Here is a 20,683-nt window from a genome sequence, read left to right on the forward strand (position 1 = left end):
ACACCTGAACCGCTCCAGAAGGTTGCGATGCTTCTCAAAGTGCTTTTCCCATAAATCGGACTTCCCCTAAATTTCCAAGTGACCTTGTCAACAACGACGGCTCTTAATCTCACGTGTCCAGTTGCCTTTATTGGCCTCCTGACTCACTGGCTGCATGCGAGCTGCCTAATTATAACCGCCAGCGCATTCCTGCCACGCGGAATGGCAGAAGATAGATAGGAAGTCCTTCGGGAGGGTGTGAGGAATACACCAAAATAGAGGAGAGGGGTTTCAGGAATGGTTTAAAGATAGACGGCGATGCCTGTTATGTGATGTCACTCTTGTTACGCCACTATTAATACATCCGCCGCCCGTGTCTTTGACTGGTGTGTTTCTGATTGTAAGGCAGGACTGCAACCGATGGGTCAGAAGGTGGACAAGATGCAAGACAAGGACGAGGAGTCGTCCGATGGCCGGGAGCAAAACGGGGAGGCAGGAAGCCTGGAGGGTGAAGGAGGTTCCCCCTGGTCAGAGCGGACAGAGAAGCATACGGATCGCCAAATTGAGCAGCCAATCGGGCATCTGGGCGTGAGGGATGGACCTGTGACTACAATAGAAGAGGCGGTGGGTGGGGAGAGGGAGGGTCGGCATGACACTGGTACCGCTGAGGACTCAAAATGTGGTCTGGACTTCAGCGAGACCGGACAAACTTTGGAGCCTCAGAAAAGGACCGTAGCCCGTAAAAGGTCTGCGGCGATGGAGGCCGGCGGAAGTGGATCGGACAGAAGAGATACATGCGAACTTCCAAACGAGCAGGACTTTGTGCTTCTAGAACAAGATGACGCTCGCGTGTCGCCTGCTGGAGAAAGCGCCATCTGTTTTAGCCGTGAGACCAAAACACAAGATGATCGTCAATCAGCCGTCGGGAATGGAGTCGAGGTAGATGCCACGCAACCATCCGAGGGATGCCTGCCGGAGAGGATTCTGGGTCAACGTTTGGTGGACGTGATAGATGGCGGACTGAGTCATACTGAGAAAACCAGGAAAGGCGACATGCAGCACGTGGGAGCAACAAGCCACAACGAGGCGGCAAGGACGTCGTTAAAGACGGATGTTGATAGAGTTCGGGAGGCAGACCGGTGGAGTTGTGAAACCTCCTCAGAGATGTTGGGCAATCTAGGGTCGGTACACAAAACCCAAGGGGACGTTGTTGGGACACATCAGGACAGGTTTGCCGGTGCACCCTCAGAGAGGGTGAAAGCAGTCACGAGTGAGGCTAGCCAAACCTTTTCCGGAGAGTCTACCTGCGAAACCCAGATACCTTGTTCAAGACAGTCTCTGGACCTGAGCGATTCCATTCCCCCGAAAGGCTGTGAAGATAGGTCACATTTTGCACAGCTTACAAAAGAGGCAGACCCGCGTTGTTTTGCCGCGGTGGTCACCCCTCCACCTTTAACTCATCTCATGCCCGAGAATGAATTACCAAGTGTCCAGATGTTACCCGATGTCACAGCAGAGGAGAAGCCAAAAGCCAAAGGTCCACCTCCACCAGTTGCCAAAAAACCCAAAAACCCATTCATCAAGCTCAAAACGGCTCAGATAATGTCCGGTGAGAGACGAGGCAAAGATCACCTCCGTTCTGAAGAAAAGGTGAGAAGGAGACACACTGTCAATGTTCACAAAGGCTTCCTAAATAGCGGCCCGACCAATCAGGACATGTGCACGTCGTGGGACGAGAGGAGCGGCTACGGGCGTCGCCTGTCGGTGGAAATCAGTCCCTGGGAGCGTTTGCCGGTGGACCGCCTGGACAATGACTACAGAGGATTGGTCGACTTTGACTACTGCGCCCGAGTAGCGCAATTGTCTCCGGATGAGGATCCCGTGGACTTGGACATGTTGCAGAGGAGAGTATTCCTGGAAAGACGGAATCGATATAAAAAAGTCTCACCGCCGCCACCGGTTGCGAAAAAGCCCCAAAATCCGTTTGTCTCAGAGGTCGAGTTAGACCACGAAACCCAACAGCCTTTGAGACGAGCGCTTCTCCCTGAAAGGGCAAACCCACCGGACAATGCTACCGACCGCAAACTGAATCGAGACGCAGATTCCTACAAGCCAGTGTCAGAACTGGTCAAAGAAACTAGAAACAGAAGTCAGGACTGGGATAGACCGGAAGGGGCCAAAACCGAGGCGAGAGTAGCAGTGCAGAACTCTGGCGTCAAGGTATCCCAGATGAAGAATGCCTTTGATGTCCCAAAGAAATCCAAAGAGAGGCCGCAAGAAAGCCAGCCGTCTCCAAAGAAAGGTAGGATGTTCTCCTCCAAGTGTCGGCAGCTAGAAAACCTGACTGGCAAACAGTCCATGGTGTTGGGTGCTTCTTGTCTGCTCTCAGCTAGGATAGGCCCTAGTTGCCCATGACCCAGATGACCATAAGTGGTATGGATAATGGATAGATGGGTGTTATGTGCTTTATATTTGACAATGACAGATGTGTTCTTCTATTGATCCAGTTGTCCCTATATATCTTTTGATCTAGTTTCCCTCAGCATCCACCCATCTTCCTACCCGAAGCCACCACCCTCTTCCCGGCTTTGGCTTTCCCCCTCCCCTCTCGTGTCCATTCACACATTCGTGGCTAGCGGCTCCGTGAGCGCATGTGCAGTAGCCCATCGCCAAACCCCATTGAATGTAATAACCGTGCTTTTGGGGGGGAAGAAGGACAAGCGACACTTTCATGCAGGTGATGAGAGCAAAGGGGATGCGAAATTCCATACCCTGCATCCTGACACACGGGCAATCATAAGACGAGGAAGGAGGGATTTTAAGGACAAATATCAGGCGTTTTGTGTGCGTGTGTGTGTGGAGACAAGGGATACTGGAGGAACGTCCTGCAGGATAAGGGCGCGCCTAAAAACTCCACACATTCATGTGTCGTGATTGACTGTCCTCGGGAAAGAGTTGCATCGATTTTGGAGGTAAGAACAGCAACGATGTGTGGTTTTTACTTTGCTTTGGAGCTTTTTGGGGGGAGGGGGGTGTTTTACGTGTCGGTTGGGGGGCTCCGCAACACCCGTTAGCTCGTAGGCTGGGCTGGGCTGGGTGGAAATATCTGCACTTGCGTCAGCTGGCGGCGGTCCACCGCGGCTAGCAGCTAGGCTGCTAGGCTAGGCTAAGCTAGGCGAGGCTAGCCCGCCAGATGCCCAACACAGGGGGCGGCAGCCCGACCAAAATGTCTTTCTTTTTGTAGTTGACACACCAAAATATCACTCTCTCGCTTTGTCATTTATATTCAAACAACATATCATTTGACGTGAAATGGCAATTTCTTGTTCCACGTTTGCCCCGGAAGGAGCCAGCGAGCAGCTGCCAGTCGGTCGGACGTAGCGAAGCGGTTTACCGCTGGAGTACTTAACATGTCCAAAATCCGGATTTAACGTAATATTTCATCTTAATGGCATTAAATATTCTGATAAACGTGTTGAAGAACAACAAAATCTTTTGGGCAAGGATCTGGGTATCTTCCTCGACATCCACCGGATCCCGTTCAATAGGTTTTACGAGAATGTTAGCTTGGGTATGCTAGCCAGCTCTCTAATAAACACGTCCTGTGTCATTTAAACGGATTCATATACACACTACATAGTTTCAAACCGACCCCAGACAGGTTTATCGTCCGTAAAGTGTAAGCAAATCGATTAAAATGACGAACACGAGTCTCGCTTTGGTGGTGGCTAACGCTGTCGGCTAGCCACCATTGTTTTCGTTAGCCCGGTGCAGATGTTGCCTCCATAATGCTTCACATCTGTCGGCAGAGACATTGTGTTAAAAAAAGTCAGAAGTAACAAGACGCACTGGAATAAAGTAAAACGTGGGGGATTAAAACATCCCACATATTTGGAGTTGTCCACACGAGTAATGGTGATATTGTGTAATTGAGCCCCTTTGTCATAATGATCCATACTAGTAATTTTAATATCGGCAGAATTTGGGGATTTCTGTAGATCTGCATTACCGAATACCACACACTATCCTTGTCCTATCCCACCCTGTTCTGCCCTGCCCCATCTCATCCTGTCCTATTTACTACCCATTACATGCTTTCTTCACATGACATTGTACTCCGTGGCTCACTACCCCTGCCCTATTACATTTGTTTGATTTTTTTTTCTGTGTCACCGTAATCAGTTAAAATTAGCTATGGTATCATGTGTCTAGTCATCTTAAATCATAAATTGACAAAATGTTGACAAACTGGCTGTCATAAAATATTGCGAGGCCTGCACAAAGTAAACATCTCTCTCAATGCAGTCACAGACAGAAGCCTAAGTCTGTGTTAATAAACACAAATATACAGTACACATTGACATTTGACGTGTGTACTCTGTATGCGGTGTGTAATGTGTTTTCTAACACTGATCAGCACAAAAGCTTACCTTCAACAAAGTGTTCTGCTGATTTGTGAAAGCCACAACCTCCCTCTGTTGTAATCCTTGGCAAACATTCATTTTCCTAAATTGGCACGGGTGAATGATGAAATAAGACTGTTTTGTGGCAGCCGAAGGCAGCGAATGAATTCACCTTTTTTGACATTTTTCTGTCGATGCAATTTCTATATTTGAACCTGAATAAGCACTGGAACAAAACATCCCATCTGCTTTCGATATGGTGGCCACAGCCTTGTTTTCGCATCTTAGTTGTTATTGTTGTTGGGTTTTTTTTTTTGTATGTGGCTCTCATTGGAAAAGGTTTGGGCATTCCTACTTTCAAAAATTGGCATTGTACAGTAGAATCTATGAAAAAAAAGTAGATTGTATACACATGGTGTCCATGTGGCATGTTGCATCCACTGACGCTTCGTCTGTTGGGGACCCTTTTGCAGACATGTTGCGGCGAGTTGTGCGACAGAGCAAGTTCCGCCACGTCTTCGGCCAGGCGGTGAGAAACGACCAATGCTATGATGACATCCGCGTCTCCCGAGTCACATGGGATAGCTCCTTCTGCGCCGTTAACCCTAAGTTCGTCGCCATCATCATCGAGGCCAGCGGCGGCGGTGCCTTCCTGGTCCTGCCTTTGCACAAGGTCAGCAATTAAAAACCCAACCCAAGAAATGGACAGAGAATACAGTGAGGCCCCGATCATATCATATGGGTTTGTTAGCTTTTAGAACGCATGCTTATTCAATGCCAGAGCCATAAAAATGCAGATAATCAATGTCTGCAGTGTTGTGTTCCAGTTACACCAACGGACATTTGATACTCTCAATGGAGGCAGGGAGACATAAAGTTTGACTACTGGGCTCATGATGCTTTCCGTGTCATCACTTGGACTTAATGAGCCGTGGCATCGCCATAATCTGAGGCGGCCTCATCTTTCACAGGCACAGCTGAATAAAATTCCTCTGGTTACAGTATGAATATGGATCAATAGGACTCTTTGACTGAGATAGATACTTTCCGGTTTTTATAATCAATCATTTGAGTGAATATGTTGAATGGTGTTCATTTCTTTCACGTTATTGCATTTTTCACATTGGATTTCAAAAAAAATATTGAATCAATGGGGAGTTGCTACTATATGACAAAGGAAAAACCACGCTCAGTATGAGATCAATACCCAATCGACTTAATAATGAAGGCTCACTCCCCTGGTGTCTCTCGTAGACGGGGCGCATCGACAAAGTGTTCCCGACGGTGTGCGGACACACGGGTCCTGTGCTGGATATTGACTGGTGTCCTCACAATGACCTCGTCATAGCCAGCGGCTCCGAGGACTGCACCGTTATGGTAAGAATGCCCTTTTTGGTCTTGAATTAGTCGCATGATTTGTGCAATAAACATCTTCGTTTATCGTGAGCTGTCATCGTTTTCACATTAAGCTTTTCATTTATTATTATTTTTGCACGTTCCAGGTTTGGCAGATCCCAGAGAACGGCCTGGAGTCTCCCCTCTCTGAGGCCGTGGTGGTTCTGGAGGGTCACTCCAAGCGGGTGGGCATCGTGTCCTGGCACCCCACCGCTCGCAACGTTCTCCTCAGCGCCGGTATGCTTTTGTTTTTACTTTGTCTCATTTTGCTAGCTTTGCACAGCTGGGCCCTAAAGCCCCAAATAAACTCAGCCGTTTTATTTGGTCCCGTGTGGTAAAGACATAGTCGATTATCACATCTTAGATGATTTTTTTTAAATGTGAGAGACTCCACTCATGAAAGAAAATGCTTTCCAAAGCTCTTATCGTGGGTGGTGTACTTGAGATGAGAGCACACTGCGTGCCACAGGGCACGATTCTCATCCCGAGCATTTTCTAAGTTTATTTTCTGTACATTTACTATTGTTGGACCACAACCGCTTTCCGAGCATCTTGAAGAGGAAAAATCACTTTGACAACACCCCACACCACGGGATAATAACTCAGGATGATATTTTAGAGACATTCAACAATCAAACCTTGTTGACTTTAAACGGAAATGGGACAAAATGCGGCCCGATTATCCGTATGTCTGTTCTTTCAAGACATCTGATAATCGCACTTGTGCAGACTTCGATCAAATGGTAGTAAATGACGACATTTGTCCTGATGAACGGTCTTTGTGTGCCCCGTTTTAGGGTGCGACAACCAGGTGGTCATCTGGAACGTAGGCACGGGCGAAGCGATGATCACCCTGGATGACATGCATCCTGACGTGATCTTCAGTGTCAGCTGGAGCCGCAACGGCAGCCTCCTGTGCACCGCCTGCAAGGACAAAAAGGTCCGCGTGGTGGACCCCCGCAAAAAGAAGATTGTGGCGGTGAGTGGAATGACAACCACTTCAACTGTCGGTGGGCGGGGGGCGTGTTCTGAAAACCGTAAACGTTTCATCGAAAGTAAAGGTGCTGTGCCCTCGATTATAGTTTTCTGGCTTGTTTCCATCTTCATTCCCTGTGGCCTGACTAAATGAAGCCCTTCTACTCACTTCGACACAGTTCATTGGCGACAAAATGTCGCAAAATGGTGACAAAGCACCCTTGCGCATTTTGCACTGGCATCGGTATCAAATCGTCTTAGAATCGTTTTCACTCGAATTATTGAGTAATCGGATTGTGTTGCTTGACTGCAGTAATGACTCTCCACCACTAGATGGTGTTAATATGCTTTGAAACAGTGACGAATAACTCGAAAATAAGCTGTACAATGGCATTTTATGGAGACTGCAAATATCTTTGCCCTATCTGCAACCTGCCGTTAGAGAATCGAAAAAGTCTCCTTGATTTTAAAGTGTCACTCAATGAACACTAACATCATGGTCTCAGCCAATCAGAGAGTGAAAAGAGGGGCCCTCCTTTGATTGGTTCCAGTCCCGATAGCCTTGGGCGTTTTTTTTTTTTTAACTTTAGTGTACAGTCAACATGGCCGGCGACTCACTTGTTCGGATAAACACGTGGAGTAGCTCTTTTATGTCACGCATTTCCATCAGGGTTCGTTCAAGATTGCAGATGTTCGCCAAACAGTCGCCAGACGTTGGCCGACAGTTTTAAACAAAACCGGTGCCCCGCTATGCCGGCCTCAGTGTGACAAGTGCCTTTGTGGTTTTCAGGAGAAGGACAAGGCCCACGAGGGAGCTCGGCCAATGCGAGCAATCTTCCTAACAGACGGAAAGATCTTCACCACTGGATTCAGCCGCATGAGCGAGCGCCAGCTAGCATTATGGAAAACCGTAGGTCACCTTTCCTGGAATCTGATTCAGTCACGTTGGGGAGCTCCACTGGGGTGCGCCGTAGTGCAAAATGGAGCCTGCGCTGTAGCTCACCAATCATTGGTATCCTTCTGTCAGGGCGGGTGGGCAAACTATGGCCTGAGGGCAGGCGGGGGGCACATTAATCCGACCCATCCTGCATTAACATTATTACCCCAAAAAAAATTTCAGTATTTGTTGCAGTAATTCGGCCGGGAGGTTTCCCCAGCAAAATAAGGTTCATTTAAATGTATACTTCATTTTTTGATGTATTTTGTATTTTTTTGGGTATTTTGTATTGTATTTATCTCATTCAAAAAAATGGTTTATTCATTCATTCATTCATCTTCCGAGCTGCTTGATCCTCACTAGGGTCGCGGGGGGTGCTGGATTATTTATTGAAAAATGAATTTTTTAAAAAGGGAATAAATACATTGGAATAAATTTACATTGAGCAATTATTTTATTAAATTGTTGATTAGTCACACAAATATTTTTAAATATAACATAAAATATATACGGTATATTTTATATATATATATATATATATATATATATAGTGGCCAGCATGGGGTTCATATCGGAGACAGGATCATCTGCGCCCACCCCCAAGCCCCCACCGACTTGGAGCCTTTGAAGTTGTCCAGTGCCGGATGAATGGGTGTGTGGTTTTCAGGAAGCGCGTCCGGTAGACAAAAGTGTACGCCAACTACATCCCAAGTCGCATAAGACCGAAATGGTCGCAAACCGTTTCAATGTTCGCAGTTCCAACACTACTTCAGCCGTTATTGTCAAACATGTATGCAGTACAGTATTGATAGAGAAACAATTTTCTGAATTCACTTTCCAGGGTCGTAACATTCAGCCATAATCCATTCTCAGCACCGCGTTATGTGAAAAAAAATGACACGTGTCATTCATTTAACTCTTTGAGGGACAGCGGGTACGACAGTGGACAGCGTGTCATGTTCTCAGGATTCAGGGTGCGTGAAAGGGTTAAAAAGCACACCGATTGGTGAAAAGTAAATGTCAAAATGACATTGTTGTCAGCATGTTAGCTAAGTATACTAAATTGTGCCAGCAGGACAACATGGAGGAGCCCATTTGCGTTCAAGAGATGGATTCCAGCAACGGTGTCCTGCTTCCCTTCTTTGACCCCGACACCAACATAGTCTACCTGTGTGGAAAGGTGAGCATCGGCTTGTCTTCTGTCCGCTGTCCTCCATCATCATCATCATCATCGCTCACGGTGCGGGCGCCGGCCCCTTTCCTCAGGGCGACAGCAGCATTCGGTACTTTGAGATCACGGACGAGGCTCCGTATGTCCACTACCTCAACACCTTCTCCACCAAGGAGCCGCAGAGGGGTATGGGGTACATGCCCAAGCGCGGACTCGATGTCAACAAATGTGAAATTGCCAGGTATGGATGCCCTTCGGGGCATTTTCACCATGTTTCTGGGGTGGATAGGGACTGGGCTCATAATTCACGCGGTTTAGAACTTCTTTGGGGAACAAAATGTACTCGATACCGTATCTTGACATGAACTGTAATAGAGTTGGCTTCACTGGATTGATTACAAATTTCCCCTTTTCAGGTTCTACAAATTACAGGAGAGAAAATGCGAGCCGGTCATCATGACTGTCCCTCGGAAGGTGAGGGAAAATTAATTTACTCAATTGCAGTGAGGTCCCACCATGTGTGACATAGGCAATGTTTATTGATTTGTATAAATGTTTTTAACAAGAATATTATATTTGTGACTTACCCATTGAAACCTGCCGCCTGTTAGTCGGACCTGTTCCAGGACGACCTATACCCGGACACGGCTGGGCCTGACCCCGCCCTCGAAGCGGAGGAATGGTTCGCTGGCAAGAACGGAGGCCCGATCCTCATCTCGCTCAAGGACGGCTACGTGCCCACTAAGAGCCGAGACCTCAAAGTGGTCAAAACCAACATCCTGGAGGGCAAAGTTCCCTCTGCCGCCGCCAAGGGCGAAAACACCTCCAATGTCCAGAAGAACCTTTCATCTCATGCTCCCGCTCAGCCAGCAACAGTGAGTCAAAGCTCGTTTTCAAATCCGTGTGTGTGTGTGCGCATTGAATAGCCTTTTGGCCTGTCCAAGGTTGTAGATAATTTTTGTGGCGGTGACACAAAATCTGTCATTCTCTATTTTAGCATCCAAAGTCCTAATTTCATGAAATAAAATTCACACATTGTCCAAAACAATGCTAGTCACACTCATAATAAAGCAGAAAGAAATCTAAGAATAACAAAGGGTGGCCTTGGCCACCCCTGTCCACCCTGTAACGCCGCCCCTGGCCTGCCTTATCTTGGCTCGCATGATGACCGAGGAAGCTTCGATTGCTGGTTAGCAGTTAGCACCAAGCTACTGTCATGTACAAAGCGCTCAAAGGTGTACGGAAACGGGGGTTGGGAAAGACCAGTCGTGGGCGTACCCCTGTTCTCTTGCCAAAAGTCAGCTGGGATGGACTGTATACAACAGTCCATGATCAGTTTTTGCTTTCTGTCTTTTGCTGACATCGGTAGTGTGGGCACCATAATTTGTGTGGTTGGAACAAATTGCAAAAGTGGCGAATCAGCACATATTTGGCGAAAGCGGGTGTCAGCTTTAAAGCCGGTCTTGTTTTGGGAATGTTTTGTTCCAGCAAAAGATGGAAGATAAACTGGAAGAGGTTCTCCGAGAGTTCAAGTCTCTGCGGGACCGCGTCATCCTCCAGGACCGGCGTATCGCCAGACTGGAAGAGCAGGTTTCCAAGGTTGCCATATAATCATCCCCCCTAAATCCCCTCACCCAAGTTCAAAAATGCCTCCCCCCTCCCCTCCTCCTCGCTGGACCCAATTTGCCGTCGCCAGGCCAACATTCCAAGATGAACTTTTTCCTCCCTTTACCACACGTTGCTCCTTTTTTCTTTTCTCTCCGCGTTTAGACTCGCAGACAGAAAAGAAACAGTCTTATGTTTTTTTTAAAAGTCATGTGACGTTTGTTCTCAAGTGTAGCATCAGTACTTCTTGTCATCTTCCGTGTTGCCAAATAAGACGCTATGAGTTAATCATGTGCAGTTTCATGCACATTTTTTTTTTGCATTTCCTGTCCTGTTGTACATTCCAGGTAGATTTTTTTTTAAAGCAAATTTTCTTCTCCACACCCCACCCCCAAAATCCAATCCTCGCTCGCCTTTTTGTCCATCGATGAATGTGGAAAAACTCCTTAAAATGTGTAAGAAATGTAACATTTGGGGGGGGTTCGCCAGGTGGGCGGCAGACTTGCATATCCGGTAAAAAATGTCGTGTAAATTGTAGTGGTGCCTCTTGTCAGTGTGGAGGGTTTTTCAAGTACAAACAAAACAAACAAAAAAAAAACGCCGCCATGTCAAGTGAATTTCGGGTGTTGGGAAGAGGAACAACTCACACCCCAGCTTGTGTTTAACGCCACCATCGCCGATGATAAGTTCTGTGCACATAATAAAGATTTTACACTCAAAAACTGACATGAAAGCTTTTGGGGGTTTTCCTGAAATGCCTCTCTCGTATATTCTCTTGCTCTCTCATTTCTGACCGTTTTGACTCTTTTTTTGAAGGCCTACAATGGGACTTAGTCATCTTTATTTGATTTGAAAAAGCTCCGTTGTTGAGTTAGCTGCCGGAATGTATCCATGTTCTCACCACCACACTGCTTTTGCACGCCACCTCACAAGGTAGGATCGCCGTACTCAGACTACGTATTTATGGACCCAGATCTGATCAAAACCACTCCTGCCATCTCGTGCTGATTCAGCAGACTCAAATCAGTGATACTGACTGCTCAATGCCCTTAATTTTTGAAAATGAAACCACCCAAAACGTATTTTTACGTTTTATATGGGTTGTGCTCCGTTTGAAAATTCAACTTTGAGGCCCGAGTGCGGTTTTGTGCATCATATTTGCATTTGCAGAACTGGATGAGTGACTGCTTCCTTTTGCAACAAGTGACATTTGAGGCCCACTTCCTCCTTGCAAACTGGAGCGTGGGGTGGTAGTACCTCGTGTATCTCAAAACATTTTTTTTACACGAGTGTGAACATTTCCTGTTTCTATTGGCCATGTGTCACAGTCAGCATGTGGCGTGTCATCGTCGTCGCTGCCATTTCACGGACTGGGATGACTTGAACGCATCGTTTTGTTGGCGATTGCAGGTAAGATGCTTCCAATGCATTCTTGATGATTCCGCCGGTCGCTTTGTCGGTTTACTGTATTACTACGTTACTACTCATAACTGGCAGAGGTGAGACGAAGTCACGTATGTGCGATTCTGAAGTTATTATTGCAGAGATCATGCAAGCCGAGCTTTCCGTAAATTGTCGTTCAAAAACATACCATACACCTCTTGAAAGTCAATCTTCATATGTAAACAGGCACGTTGTAACATTAGCACGCTTGTGATCTAAAAGTTTGGTGATAGCCTTTCGGTTTGTCACACAGTAACCCTTTGTCCTCGTCAAAAACATTGTTGCAAAAAGCCTGTTGGTGAAATAGTATTTCAACACAACACATACAAAAAAAGTTCCTCATGGGGCTAGTGTCCTGCTGCTTTTGACCACTCTGTTCTTTTGTTGTCCTTTCAGATGACTGGTCTCGGCATGGACCGGTTCTTCTTATGGGGGCTGTCTGGCTGGCTTTCTATTTTGGTCCTTGGAGCTTTGGGAGTCCCCACTACTGTAGAAATGCAGACGATGTTGACTACTGCCTTTGAAGACTTTTCAGAAGTTAGTCAGGGTGTCGCAAGTCCAGGTAGATCATCTCATGTTCTGACTATCTCAGGAACTAAACCCACGGAGCGTTTGCTGTCTTCTGCATCTTCCCCTAGCTTGGTCACAAAAAAGTATCCTAATCCATTCTCAATCCAGAACCACAGTGGTACTCCCGGTTTTGGAATTACAAGGACATTTCTGAATAGTTCGGATCCTACCTTCATATCTGCCTCAAGAAGTCTGATCTCGACACCAGCACAGCCTACTGAACCCTTAAAGCCCAGCATCCAGTCTCCTCTAGTCCCAATTCAAAGTCAAAAGACACCTAGAGAGATGTCTTCTACTGGTAACTTGGATCTTTCCAGTCTGAGCTCCACACTGGACCCTTTGGCAACGCCAAGAACCAGCTCCATCACTGGGTCAAAAAGAAATTCAACTCCAAACTTCATACAAAACAGTAACCCTTCTCCAGGTTTTGGGACTACTGGTACACCAGCTCCTACTGGCTCTTTGAGACTTCTAGATCAGTCTGCTACAAGAATTCCAATCTCCTCACCAGAGACTTTTAAACCGTCAAGCTCAAGCTCTGCCCCAGACTCGACTCCAGTCCCGATCCAAGACCACAACATTCCTTCAGGTTTTGGGACAACAGGAAACACACTTTTGACTAGTAATGCCACTCTTATCAGTTCCATTTCCACACCAGAAACTCCCGAACCACTAAGGACCAAAATTCAGTCTACTCTAGTCCCAATCCAAAGTCACGAGTCCCCCGCAATCACGTCTTTGACTAATAACTCCAATCTTACCAGTCTTACCCCCATACCAGAACCTGCCGAAACAACGAGCTCCAGCAACATCACAGAGTCTACTTCTGTCGTTATCCTAAGTCACAGTGGCCCTCCTGGTTTTCGGACAACCCAAAAGACATTTTTCACCGGTAACACGGATCTTACCAGACCGATCTCCACACGAGAACCCCTTGACCCACCAAATTCTAGTCCAGTCACAAGCCAAAGCAGTTCCGAAGTTTTTGAAACGACCATAAGGACCGATCCTGAGCTCACATCTCAATCTCTTTCTGCTACGAGAAACTCGAGCTCCTCCTCAGCAACTCCCACCACGGGAACCTCCTCGACCACTCGGACTGCGGCACCTTGCGCCACCGCAAAAACTCCCCCCATCACGGAGAACCAGTCATGCTCCCGCCATGGCGTGGTCAAGCCCTGCCTGATAGCCATCGTCTGCCTAGCTGCCCTAGCCACCATTTTCATGGTGTCCACCATTGTCCTCTGCGCCAAACTCTCCACCAAGAAGTACAAGGTGAGGAAGACACAGGACCTGACGGAGATGACGTTTATGTCAACACTCATGCCCGAGAGGAACTACGCAGGAATAAGACGGCACAGTCCGGTCTCCAACGGAGTCCTGGTGATTCACAGCTCCGGGGACAGTGACGAGGACATCAGCGACAACCTCACCCTAAGCAGCTTCCTTCCGGAAAGTGACAGGTGTGTTTAGGACGGTCTACTTTTCTTTTTTTTTTCTGGATGGTGACTGCAGGACTGATGCTACATGAGAGGTGTTTCCATGATTAGATCAAATAATTTACCGTCATATTTGTATTACTTAGTGTTAACTTTTCAGGTAGCAGGGTGGATGGGTGGTTCACATGTCCTCTTACAGTTCTCAGGTTTGGTGCTCAACTTGTTTGCCTAAGTGACCCGATAGTGTTTTTTGTGCTCTTTTAGTGACTGATCTAAGATGGCACCAATGTCCTAGAAAAAGTAGTAGTCGGTGTCAAGGAAGTATGTTAACATCATATATCTTTGCCAAGAGTCAAAGATCTTTGGAGGTCAAAGGGAAACTGAATTTTAGCCTATGCAAGTATTTGCAGCCTCGGGTCAATGTTTTGATTTACATTTGGCGGCAATTACAGCCTCATATTGTTTCTCAATACAGTGCCTTGAAAAAGTATTCAGACCCCATAAATCTTTTCACAACTTTATGCCCACAAACTGAAATGTTTTTATTGACATGTTGTGTAATCCACACCAATGCAAAGTACCACATGATTGTAAAGGCAAACAGAAATGTGTCGGAGTTGGGGGTTTTTTCAAAATAGTAAGCAAATAATCTGAAAAATCTGATATGCGTTTGTATTCTGCCCCCGTTTGTCAATACTTTGTAGTCTAACGTTTGGCTGCAAAAATTTTTGCGGGGGGACATACTGTACATCTCTCACGGCTTTGTCTTTCTGGACACAAACATTTTCCCAATCATTGCGAAAAAAAGCTCAAGCTCAGACCGATTGGATGGAGAAATTTAAAAACCAGTTTTCAAGTCTTGCCATAGACCAGCCGTTTCAAACTCAAGGCAGGGGGGCCAGATCCGGCCCACCAGGTCATTTTATATGGCCCGCGAAAGCAAATCATGTATGTCAACTCGCTAAAAACTGCACCGAAATGTTAAATTGTCACGAGCAATAAGTAAAGTTGAGATTCTGCAATAATTTTGTTACCCTGTTTACACTCACTTGAATAATAATTGAACAAACTATTATAATTGACTTGACTGATTTCAAAACTAGTAATCTATTAATTTGTTGTGTACAAGTCATAATTTTGTGGTTTCACTCCCATAATTCGGGATGATGAATCTCCTTCTTAGTCTCAAATTTGTTTTTTTTTTTTTTGCAGCCAGCAAAAATATTCATTCATAATTGCTAAACTATATTTAGCGCCATCCGTCTTTCCATCAACTCTGACGAACTTCCCTGTCCTTACTGAATAGAAGGGAAGTGATTTTTTTTAATTCATTTTATTTTTTAGCTTTTTATATGCAATAAATTTGCAAAAAAAAATTCCTTGTCCTTATGATGTGTGGTGTTTAGAATTTTGTGGGAGGGAAATTATTTGACGTTTTGACTTCTGAAGGTTTCTCAGCTAGAACTAACACAATTCTGGTTATAGTGTCATGGACGCATATTTAACATTTCCCAATGCTAGCATTAAGCTAGCATACTTTTATTAGGCCGCAATTTGGTGGCATTTTTCTGATTAGTTTTACATGAAACTCAGAAATTGGGTCACTCCTGAGCCGAGGTGCTAATATAGAAGTGTTAGTTTTGTCACCAGCGAGTATGTGCAACATCATGGCAACTTGTCCCGTTAGAGGAAATGAAGCTATCAAAATCTATTTTTGAATCGTCACAATCAAAGAGGGTTCCGTTTGTACGCGCTATCACTCATCACATATTCAATGCTGTATTCGCTTCCCTACCCCCCGCCAAAAGAAACACCGTCGGAACGCTCATGACTGGCGGAATGAGCCCTCAACTTTGGAGGTGTCCATCGACAGATCCCAGACCACTAGTCATCAGCATCTCGCTGACCATATAAAGTGTCAAATGTGTGACTTCAGCAGCTGGAGGGGAAAAAAATCAGTCTGCATTGTTTCCAATAGTCTGTGCTCCCCCAACCCCCCATTCTGGAGGCTGGCCACGCAGGAAACATTAACCTCTTCCTGCATTAGCCGCCGCCACCGCTGCCTGACCTGACCTGCTTTCATTTATTTGAGGCAGCACAATTGCAATTGGAGGTTTTTACTCAAACATTAAACTAACATGCAGTATGTTCGACTTAACAAAGCTTCAGAACGTGTGCGCGTGAACTTTATTCGCCTTAAAATGCGAAATGCCTTTATACTAATATGGTCAATGTGCTCCCACCAGTTTAAACACGGTACTCTGATTAATATTGCGTCGGTGGAGTAAGAATTGAACTGATTCACTCAGCTAGTTTCATCCATCTCAGGCGACTGCCATGTTGTCCTGTTGGGCCTTCTGCTGTTGACTGAAATTGATGTCAAAGTGTCCTTCGGGCTCGCATTGCAAATGTCACGGCTCACCTGTTTTCTGGGTTTGGTTGAGTGATGCTAACAAACTAAAGAAAACCAAATCGGTCACGCTCAAAAGAAATGATACACTGAGATTGTTTTTCATAGTGACGTCATTTGGAATGTTGTGCTTTGGAGAGGTGTGGCAATGGGAGATATTTACCCTGTGTGTGAATTGCTGAGATATGTTGTGACTATTAACTAAGGCCTGATTGATTATTCAACTGGAAGACATTGGCTCTTTTAAAATCGTCCAAAAAATGAATGTTGATGATGTTTTTTTTTTCTTCATTTAACCCTTTCGTCCATCCCACAACCTGATAACATGATAAGCTGTCCTCTGTAAAAACTGCTTTCCCTGAAAGAGTTAAAAAGAAGCAAGTGCATTGAATCGAATCAAACCGAATCATTCACAATCATATATAAATATATATATTTAAATTTTATTTTTTGGGGGGGTTGGCACATTTACAGTGCTGACAAATGTATTCATAGGTATGCAAAGTGACATCGAAAAGTCATTGCATCCCCCCCAAAAAATCAGAGCTTTTTTTTTTTGCAGATTTTTCTCTGTTGTAAAGCTAAACAAACACTAAATGACAAAGTATTACAAAAGGTTATTTTAATCATTATACTTTTTTTTAAATCAGACAATTAATCGGTTACTGGAATTGTATTCTCACAGTATCTTTTTTTTTAATCCATGTTGGTCGGGCTCTTCAATTACCAGACACATGAGTCGTTCATGGGAGGCGCGTGTTCCCCTAAACCCCCCCACTCGAACTCCAACCCCAACCCCAGCCCACTACTTGCCCCTACCTCCACCTCAGCAGCACAATGTAAACTCCAGGCTAACAAGAACAATCTGTGTAGACCGGACGGGGGAGGAGTACCGATGAAGAAGGAAAGAGGGAAGGAGGGAGGAAAAGAGAGGGAGGGGAGGTCCGCTCATGCCTTTCAAAGCAGTCTGTCTCAACCATCCCGCACTGGAAAAGCGCCCATGTGGACCAGTTGGACTTTGCTGTCCTTCTTTGGAGCTCTTTACCTGCTGAGACTCTTCTCCTTCTTCTACTACTTCTTGGTGGTGGCTGGTGAGTTTTTGTTTTTTTTCCATCCGTCATACAAGCTCTCGGGATAAATTGAAAATAAACAGTTCCCTGAACGCAGCACCACAACTTGGGAGAGCGACAACTATTTACGGCGATGCTTTCAAGGAAGCCTGCAGTGTGAGGAAATTGGAGCTTTTTAGTACGTTTACAATAGAAAGATGGAGTAAATGTGTGTTCTTGTGAGTTGAGTTCATTTCATTGCCAAAACTACAAAAAAAATGCTTTCCATTTCAATGTTTATGTGTCCCACTGCACAGGCGTGTGTATGTGTGGTGTGTGTATGTGGTGTGTCTGGGTAAGTAAACTCAGCCCCTTTGGCCAGATAAAATTTCACTTGGCCTGGCTTGAACACAAACTGCGGAAATAATAACTACAGGCAAAGATCCCCAAACTATGTAAAATTAAGATGTGAGCAAGCTAGAGAAGTGAACCGAGCTGCATTTGCTCACATTGTCCTGAGCAGCCTCATTTGTCATTAACACTTCATACAACACCCACTGAAAATGTCACAAATACCAAATTCAAGAGGAAGTCGGACATTTTTCTTTGAAGTCCACCTGTTTTGGTTGGATTCACATTTTTGTGGTCTCCAGACGATCAGATAAAATAAAAATCAGTCCCCGTCACCAGTTTCGTCAATCATCACGAAACTGCATCTTACATGCCTGTCATGACAGGACACGCAAAAAGTCTCGTGTCCCAAATTAAACAAAAAGTGATTCATTTTGAGCCCCCCCCCCCCCCCCCCAAGAGGGTCAGGAAAGGGTTCAGGTAACGACCAATTATGGGTCATCTTGTTTTTGTTGGCAAACTGAGCCCTTGGGCACTGTGATGTCATTTTCAGTTGACAGCAAGTGGCAAAATGGCCGCCCACTGAAGTCGATAAAAACAGGTCAATTGCTTAATTAAAATTCCGCAAATGCAATATTCATCTAAATGCCATGTTTAGACTTGTGGGGGCATGTAGAACATTTTATTGTCAACAGAATTGTTGACATGACTTTACAGGAGAATTTTCAAGAAAAGTATTTGTACTTTGTCACTTCTTAGCATTAGCAAGTAATTGTTGCTTTGAGGTGATGTCACGAAATCATTTCAACATCAGGGCTTTTCTGTCCGCGATGTCACCTTTGAGACGATTTCAAGATCTATGAGGCGAAGCAGTTCAGATAATGGATGGATGGTTGAGTATATCTAGACATAGAAATGTGTGAAGTCCAAGATGTGACCTAATTGTTTCCAGATCCTGGACTGCAATGAAATTGGCTTTGTACAACTCAGCCGAGGGCAGCACCGACCTCGAGGACCCAGACGTCACGACCTCCAGTGCCCCCTTGGACCACCAATCCACGCCGCCAGACTTCCTGGGCCAGGTGGCGGACTTCATGCGAGACCACATGGTCCTAGTCCTGGTGGCGGCATCCCTGGTCCTGATTTCGCTCTTGGCCGTGTGCGGTGCCGTCTTCCTGACCCGGCGGCGTAAATTCAATGTCTACTACCCGTCGTCGTATCCTGCCAAGATGTATGTGGACCAGCAGGACAAGAGTGGTGGGGCTAGGGGGTTTCAGGAAATTTCGGAGAATAAGACGGCGTCTGAGAGCAATCAGGAAAGTCACCTGACGGATACGAACAAGCAACTCCAGGCAGACATCATGAGGGTGGCGAAGAATCTGAGGACTCCGACCAAAACCCTGGAGAACGCCTCCAAGAAAGAGACGTTGGATAAGTCGCCACCGAGTGCCATTGTGGAGAAGGGAGACGAGGTGAGCGGCCCGTCACCAGGGAGCGCTGCGGCAGAGAATCCTCAAGATGAGTCCCAGGAGATATCGACGATCCGGAATCTGCGACCTCCATCTTTACATCTTCACAACGACTCAGCCACTCTGCAGCTCATCGCCGGGGAGAAAACAGCCTTCTAGAAAGGACTGCAAACACTTCGGACAAGTCTCGAAGCTTTAAGGACATTTTCAGTTTGTTTGTTTTTTTAAATATGCGCAGTGAGACTACCGGTTAGCATAGGACGGTCATCAACTCCGGCCCTCGAAGGCACCTATCCTCCATGTTTTCCATGTCTCTCTGTCGCATCACACCTGATTCAAACGATCAATTTATTACCGAGCTCTGCTGAAGCCTGATCCTGATCACTTTTCATTTTGGGCCGAAGGTGATTAAGGTAGCGAACAGTGCATGAATGTTTATTTTCTTTTTATCACAAGTTCATTCTGTGTAAATGTTGCTAGGACTGGAAATGATTAATACATCATGGAATATTGCATATGGTGGAGGTTGGGGGTCGGGGGGGGGGGTGCTTTGATGTTGATACTTAAAAAATGTTTTGCTTTATGAGTCTTTCACAAATTTGTTCGTGTTAAGTTAAACACACATGGTCAACATTTGGTGCTAAAATTAAAAAAAAAAGAGCTTTAAGTGGTCGATACAAGCGCAGCGTGATGTTGGCGGTGGTGAGCTAAAAAAATTGAGCTCATGTCCCAGCAAGTAGCACTTTGCCAGATTGTGGATAAGTGTTCAAAAAAGATCAAATTATCACCATTCCCACTTAAAGTTTAAAACAACGAGAAATATACATTGTACGGTTTGAAGTAACCACATAAAAAAATAGAATCAACCACATCATTTTTCTCAAGGAAAGCCCGTTTAGCTAAATGCTAACAAACAATGGAAAACGGCCTAGAGAAGCTAGCAAACCTAGCATCGACGTTGCTTGTTATGAGCCTTTAAGCGACAGTTATTTGAACACAAACGGAGCAGCACATGTAGAGAGGAAATTTAACAGTATCATCAGGAATATTTTCTTTAACCTCTGCGAAGAACGACTCATAAAATTGCAACTTCCTGAGGACATCTTGAATCGATCAGACACGCTCTCACGGAGGAAGAAGGGCGCCATTTAAAGGGCGGCCGGCGGCCGCTGAGCGGTTCCACATGGACTGCAAACCGGACCAGGCATCAAGGTTTCACTGCTGGAGTGCCGTTTCCCCCCGCTGAAGTCGGACCAGCGCGATATACCAGGACCCCGGGCGAAGCTCCACGCAAAGTGCTCAGTTAAGTGGACACTTACTTTCATATTGTACTGCATGTGTTGTCCGTTGTTGATGATTGCTTATCTAGGCATCCCCCTATCCCATGCCTTAATTTTCTTTTTGGTCTTTCCCATAAATCCACTTGATTGAAAAACTTGGACCAGCCATGACACAATTAAGTGTTTTCATGTTAATGCTCTCCAAAT

At 45.7% G+C, this 20,683-nt stretch overlaps 3 protein-coding genes across 5 annotated transcripts; all 3 read left to right on the forward strand.

Moving 5' to 3' along the window:
* The first annotated feature begins 684 nt into the window (after nt 1-684).
* On the forward strand, nt 685-11,191 carry coro1cb (coronin, actin binding protein, 1Cb). Of its 3 annotated transcripts, none has more exons than XM_052050581.1 (11): nt 685-2,281; nt 4,856-5,055; nt 5,637-5,759; nt 5,885-6,014; nt 6,575-6,756; nt 7,543-7,662; nt 8,765-8,869; nt 8,956-9,101; nt 9,277-9,334; nt 9,472-9,735; nt 10,349-11,191. In XM_052050581.1, exons 1-11 carry the CDS (start codon nt 736-738, stop codon nt 10,469-10,471), a joined length of 2,997 nt encoding a protein of 998 aa, XP_051906541.1. In that variant the 5' UTR covers nt 685-735; the 3' UTR covers nt 10,472-11,191. The 3 variants fall into 3 exon arrangements, with proteins under 3 accessions (XP_051906541.1, XP_051906542.1, XP_051906543.1); XM_052050582.1 differs by lacking the exon at nt 685-2,281 and adding an exon at nt 2,591-2,951; XM_052050583.1 differs by lacking the exon at nt 685-2,281 and adding an exon at nt 3,120-3,411.
* A 405-nt stretch (nt 11,192-11,596) lies between these two features.
* On the forward strand, nt 11,597-15,717 carry selplg (selectin P ligand). The gene is made up of 2 exons (XM_052050684.1): nt 11,597-11,875; nt 12,305-15,717. The coding sequence occupies exons 1-2, from the start codon at nt 11,783-11,785 to the stop codon at nt 13,949-13,951; spliced, it is 1,740 nt and encodes a 579-aa protein (XP_051906644.1). The 5' UTR covers nt 11,597-11,782; the 3' UTR covers nt 13,952-15,717.
* On the forward strand, nt 13,840-19,779 carry tmem119b (transmembrane protein 119b). Its single transcript, XM_052050901.1, has 3 exons — nt 13,840-13,941; nt 17,201-17,418; nt 18,680-19,779. Exon 3 carries the CDS (start codon nt 18,693-18,695, stop codon nt 19,353-19,355), a length of 663 nt encoding a protein of 220 aa, XP_051906861.1. The 5' UTR covers nt 13,840-13,941; nt 17,201-17,418; nt 18,680-18,692; the 3' UTR covers nt 19,356-19,779.
* Nucleotides 19,780-20,683: the final 904 nt, after the last annotated feature.

The sequence above is a fragment of the Hippocampus zosterae genome, chromosome 18 (assembly GCF_025434085.1).
Source record: "Hippocampus zosterae strain Florida chromosome 18, ASM2543408v3, whole genome shotgun sequence".
Classification (NCBI taxonomy): Eukaryota; Metazoa; Chordata; class Actinopteri; order Syngnathiformes; family Syngnathidae; genus Hippocampus; species Hippocampus zosterae.

What these genes read in the sequence shown, in the direction of transcription:
- coro1cb (XM_052050581.1), top strand. Translation starts at nt 736, where the DNA reads ATGGAGGCCGGCGGAAGTGGATCGGACAGAAGAGATACATGCGAACTT. An exon ending in CCAGCCGTCTCCAAAGAAAG is followed by an intron (nt 2,282 to 4,855) that starts GTAGGATGTTCT and finishes ACCCTTTTGCAG; the next exon opens with ACATGTTGCGGCGAGTTGTG. An exon ending in CAACGTTCTCCTCAGCGCCG is followed by an intron (nt 6,015 to 6,574) that starts GTATGCTTTTGT and finishes GCCCCGTTTTAG; the next exon opens with GGTGCGACAACCAGGTGGTC.
- selplg (XM_052050684.1), top strand. Translation starts at nt 11,783, where the DNA reads ATGTGTCACAGTCAGCATGTGGCGTGTCATCGTCGTCGCTGCCATTTC. An exon ending in CGTTTTGTTGGCGATTGCAG is followed by an intron (nt 11,876 to 12,304) that starts GTAAGATGCTTC and finishes TTGTCCTTTCAG; the next exon opens with ATGACTGGTCTCGGCATGGA.
- tmem119b (XM_052050901.1), top strand. Translation starts at nt 18,693, where the DNA reads ATGAAATTGGCTTTGTACAACTCAGCCGAGGGCAGCACCGACCTCGAG.